We start from the raw sequence: 5,459 nt of genomic DNA on the forward strand, positions 1-5,459 counted from the left end.
AAGCTTGGGACTTTCTCAACTCGGTCATTTTACAAATGGGATTTAGCTCTATATGGATAAGTTGGATAAGAGGTTGGCTTGCCTTAGCCCTTGCCTCATTTTTAGTAAATAATCCTCCACTAAGAAGTTCTCCATCAAAAAAGGAGTTTGACAAGGTGACCATCTATCGCCTTTCATTTTCATTATATATGGAGAGACTTAATGTGGTAATGAGATCGACATGTAACAAAATGATTTTTGAAAGGGTGAAATTTTTTAGATGTGAGTCTGTTGTCCCATACCTTTTTATGTTGACAACACAATCTTTATTGGTGAATAATCTATAAGCAACATTAAGAAAATTGATTGTATCTTTTGTTACATCCACATTTCCTTTAGTTTGAAAGTAAACATCCACAAACTTTAAGGTGTTCGATATTGGTGCTACTTCTAGAGAGACTACTACATGGGTGACAATTCTTTTGTGTGAATCCACGTCACTTTCGTTCGTTCATTTATTTTGGGGTCCCAATATGGGAGAATATTTCCCTTTAAAAGAATTGGATCCCTATTATCAGTTGTTTTCAAGCCAAGCTTCTAATATATAAAACTAAACACCATCATCAAGGCATTACTACGTAGTCTTCCTATATATTATTTATTTGTGAACAAATCCTGAAATGTATTATTGAGAATATTGAATGAATCCATAGAAATTTCCTTTAAGGAGGGACGTGGGAAATGTCAAAAAATAAATTGGTTGCTTGGGTTAAGGTTCTTTCTCCCAAAGAAGGGGGTGGGATCGATGTCGGTAGTATTTGAGCCTTAAACATTGCTTTACTTGTCAAGTGATTGTGGAGGATCAATTCCGAAAAGAACCTACTTTGGTTTCGGGTTATACAGGGACTCCATAACCTAACAAGAAAGCCAAAGGAATGTTTGGCGGAAAATTCATACCCCATAGTATGGAATAATCTGCAAAAGTGGCTATAGGTCTCAAAAATATTGGCATTAACCCAAAATAATTTTTTGTTCTTATATTGTAGGTATAAATGAAGACACCCTCTTCTAGAAAGATGATTGGATGAGGATGGACCTATTACAAGACAAATCCCCCAATCTATATTTCTTTTGAAAAGTAAAAAAAAAAATGCTTGTTTGATGACCAAGTATCCTATATGGGCTTGGAAGAAATCACCCAACAACAATTTGGAAGTGCGGGAACTGAATCGAATTTTCCATGGTTGTCCTATTTAGGCTTCAAGATCGTTAGTATCGAAGTCGTTTCTTAGAATTTTATGGAACTACATTATTGAATGTTCGTGTTTAGCAATTGATCCAAAAATAATAGTGATTGGGGAGATACAACAGATTGATTAAATATGTGCCTCTTAAGGTTGTTTTTTTAGGAAGATGTTTAGTCATAATCTTGGCAACTACGACTCTCTCAGATAGAGGCATCAACATACCTCCAATTGTGTGAAAGGTGTCAAAATGGGATTAAAACAACATACCATATGTTGATTAGTTGTCTAACTGTGATAAAACTATGAGGTCGAAATTTTTTAATGGTGTGGCATTCCGCTCCATCCCATCTGATTGGTGGGGAACTATTAAAGTTTGGTACTTCATGGGGTGATGTCCAAAAAAGAAGAAACCGCTTCAAACTATTTGCTATAGATCACTTTGGTGCATAAAAAAGGCGAGAAACAATACGGTGTTCAATAGGCAATGCTTCTCTCCCCCAAAGTATTATTGATAATATTGTTTCTTTGGTGTTCGTTTGGTTTGAATATAGGGGAAAGAAAGGAGATATTAGTCAGTTAAATTAGTGTAGATCTCTTTTTCTTTGTATCTAATTATTTTCTGTTTTGTTTTCTTGTTAGGCGTGTTGATCTTAATAAAAAATTTGTTGATTCCAAAAATAAAAAGTCAGGAGCGGACCTAGGAACTTATGTAACGGGTAGCACCAAAAAAATCTCAATAAAATATAAAAAGATAAAAGAAAAAACATTGAAAATTAAGATTTCATTAGATAAAATAAACTAGTATATATATTACATTTTAAATTGACCTCTTCGTTTACTCAATGATATCTTTTTACTCTAAATATTAAAGTCTCCCGTCACAAATACATATCTCCTCCTTGTTGACCCATATGTCTCCAAACAAGTAACAATAAAAAGAATAAGTTGTTGCTCGTTTGTCTTCAATCGATATGTATTGAACGTTTATTTTTCAATACTTTTTTGATCTAGATCAGTAATTTAAGCACCATTATATATATATATATATATATATATATATATATATATATATATATATATATATATATATAATTCTTGGTTTATCGTATCGGTCAAATCCAATAAAACCCTACAAATATAATTTAAAATTTAAAATTCACAATTGAAGATCTAAACTTAATTTCACCATATAACAAGTGAACAAATAATTGGCTAATTAAGTTTTCAATTTCAACACCTAACTAAATTAAACTAAAGGATAAAACATTAAGGTTGAAAAAGTAAATATTACTTGTTTCTATTCTTGCTAGTAGGATGATGATTCCGTGAGTGAGTCTGCCAAAATAAAGTCGTCGACTCGTTGTCAAGGAGGGGCAGAGGCGCACACACAAACCTAAAATAAAAAAATTAAAAATTAAAAAAAAAATGTTATTTTTTTTCCTTCATGTGGCAAGTTATTTGTTCAATTGTTTGTGGTAACAAAACAAACACCGTCCAAACTCTCCTCGATTACATTGGTTGGGCTATTTACATTACTTAGGCTAAGGTATTTACCGATAATATATGGGCTCATTAGACTAAGTTGCATCATCACATTTATTTATATGCATGGTATGTAAAAAGAATAGTACTTCTATTAAATAGTTGTCACTGCGAAAAGTAAAGGTTCCACGATGTATTGAGATCTATAAAGTTTAATGAGTTGTCATGTCATCGTTATATTTTTTATTAAACTCTAACATTTTTGTCCTATAATGCATTGGACTCTACAAAGTTTAATGACAAGTTTTAAAAAATAATTTATTAGCAAACATGAATCTTTACATTTATTTTAAGAAGTTTCATTTTTTCTATTGAAGAATTATATAGTCATTAAACTCCATATCCACTGAACTTCAAGGTGACATTCTAATATGATTGAGTTTAATAATTTAAATGTGAACCAAGTGTTTCATCTAATTTAATTATTTTATTAAATTATGCATTATGAATATTCTAACAAGTGAAATGAATTTAATCAATCTAACAAAGTAGTATATAAAAAGAAAAATTATATTGTATCATTAATAATATATTTCAAAACAACAACATTAAATCTCAAGAAAGACAAACAATATATGAGGATAAACAAACAGAGAATAAAAAGAAAAATAAACATTCGCCATGACAAACGTCACATGTTTAAAGAGAAAAGGCAGATAACACGACCAAGGCCATGAGAATGACCACAGATAGAAAAGAAGCCACCACAGCCCCGCTAATTTTCTGGCAAAAATCGTTAAACTGTTGACAAATCGCAGGCCAATTTGCATCTGAGTTGCCATTATGAGCTAAGTAAACTATGGATGCTGCCCCACCAGCCGCTGATGTTGTCAAAGCAACCATAACCTGAGATCGAAACACAAGAGAGATTGCAAATAAAACCAAATGTAAATGTACAAATTATTTAGTTGTTGAGATCATTTTTAAATGGATCTTACTGTGTCAAAGAACATGAGGATAACCCTTGGCTTTGTTGCATTTGGACGCAAAATACACACGATGGAAATGGGAATCGTTAGGACTAGGTAACTTGCTGTAATGGCATTTGCAATCAAGAAAAACCTGTTTAATGTCACAAAAATCAGTTACATAGTTGATATCAAATTATCAATGTTATAAAAAAATGTTAGCCATAGTCATATACGCAAAATAGATCAAATAGAAAAATATAAAATTTTAGTTACATACAAAGAAAATGGTTCAAGATCAAAAGTTGTCTAAAAAATATTCTATCTATTTACAACCCTTTCAAATATCATTTTTATAGAAGTTAGATTATTGTTTTAACAGGAAGTGTCAATATATGGGCATGCAACCCCATCATCAACCGATACAATCCATTTTAGAAATGAACCTAAAAAGTACCCGTTTTAATATTAATTATTATTTTTATTGTATAACGTATAAGAAACATAATCTATTTGACCTTTAGAAGTCAAACTATATCTCTGTTTATGCATGAGTACAGGGTATATATTATATATTATATATATGACTTACGTAAAAGCTGGCAAATCATCGTAACTGGCTTTGAACTGAAAGAACTGAGTGAAGAAAGGTAGAGTCTGATCTGTGGAGCCCATGGCTATGGCTGCTCCTAAAGCCGTAGCAACACCGGCTATCCTTAGAACCACATCAAACACTGCTAAACCTCTCCGGTATCCACCTTTTGTTGCCGCCGGTTTAACCACCACCGGTACTGCTTTACTGCTGCTCGAACCACCTGGAGGAGCTGCCAAAAGCGGTGCTTTCCCCTTCCTTTCTTTTGGTGTTTCCACTATGTTAACCGCAGATGTTTCACCTTCCATCTTATCTTCTAGAGAGAGAGAGAGATGAGAGAGATAGAGATACGTGTGGATATATACGAATGTATGTATATGTATATGCAAAGAGAGAGATGAAGATATAGGGAAATAGTGGCTAGGTGGCTTATATAGAGAGAATAACAATGAACGTTGGGAGCTGGTGAAAGACGTTGTGAGAAAAGTGTTATGAAGTTGATGGAGGAATGATCAAGAGTTGTTGGTAGTTTTGCAAAAAGTGTTATTGATTCGGAATATATTTAATTTCATCTCTAATGGGTCAAATGAGTCGAATAAAAAATGTCTAAAAACAGTAGATGAAAAGTCTTTTAAGAGGTATTGTTTTAATATATATACACCTTATTAGTTATTATAACAAATATAAATTGTTAATTATATTTGACATGTTACTTATTGAAAAAGTTAAAGTAATAAAAATTTAGTAAACAAATAGCTATTGGTCCATTCGACATATCTCGATCAACTTCAAGATTACTCCTTTTATCTCATTAACCTAATTTTATTATTATGTCATTAGACTCTCATATAAGATTAAACGAGTCGTTAAAAGGAACAATATATTCGTTAACATCACAACTTCAAAGAAACAATAGTAAACAAAAATGAGAAAAAATGATTAATGAGAAAGTGTCACTTGATCCACATAACTTCTCTCTTTTGACCTTAGAAAATAAAAAGTGACACACCTAACTAATAAATCATGTTTTTTAATGGTAGAAAAAGCATCTTTGACAACAAGAAATTTTCATTTTTTTTATAGAATAAACGACCAGCTAATTTCTTTTTTTTTTAAGAATTTTGATGAAAAAAAAAGAAGAATAAAACATGATTTTCATAATAAATTACTTTATTGCTAACTAACCAAAAT

The 5,459-nt window shown here is 31.6% G+C and overlaps 1 protein-coding gene across 1 annotated transcript; it reads right to left on the reverse strand.

The window, feature by feature from the left end:
* Window positions 1-3,264: 3,264 nt before the first annotated feature.
* On the reverse strand, window positions 3,265-4,674 carry LOC145058041 (casparian strip membrane protein 1-like). Its single transcript, XM_079005960.1, has 3 exons — window positions 4,269-4,674; window positions 3,707-3,830; window positions 3,265-3,614 (listed from the first exon to the last, which is right to left on the reverse strand). Exons 1-3 carry the CDS (start codon window positions 4,574-4,576, stop codon window positions 3,408-3,410), a joined length of 639 nt encoding a protein of 212 aa, XP_078862086.1. The 5' UTR covers window positions 4,577-4,674; the 3' UTR covers window positions 3,265-3,407.
* Window positions 4,675-5,459: the final 785 nt, after the last annotated feature.

The sequence above is a fragment of the Lactuca serriola genome, chromosome 6, assembly GCF_051521515.1.
Source record: "Lactuca serriola cultivar US96UC23 chromosome 6, Lser_US96UC23_V15, whole genome shotgun sequence".
Classification (NCBI taxonomy): domain Eukaryota; kingdom Viridiplantae; phylum Streptophyta; class Magnoliopsida; order Asterales; family Asteraceae; genus Lactuca; species Lactuca serriola.

Bases quoted from the DNA above. Each gene is read 5' to 3' on its own strand.
- LOC145058041 (XM_079005960.1), bottom strand. From the start codon at position 4,576: ATGGAAGGTGAAACATCTGCGGTTAACATAGTGGAAACACCAAAAGAA. The intron at 3,831-4,268 runs GTAAGTCATATA...GACATTAAACAG, and splicing joins GATGATTTGCCAGCTTTTAC to GTTTTTCTTGATTGCAAATG. The intron at 3,615-3,706 runs GTAAGATCCATT...TTTCGATCTCAG, and splicing joins TCCTCATGTTCTTTGACACA to GTTATGGTTGCTTTGACAAC.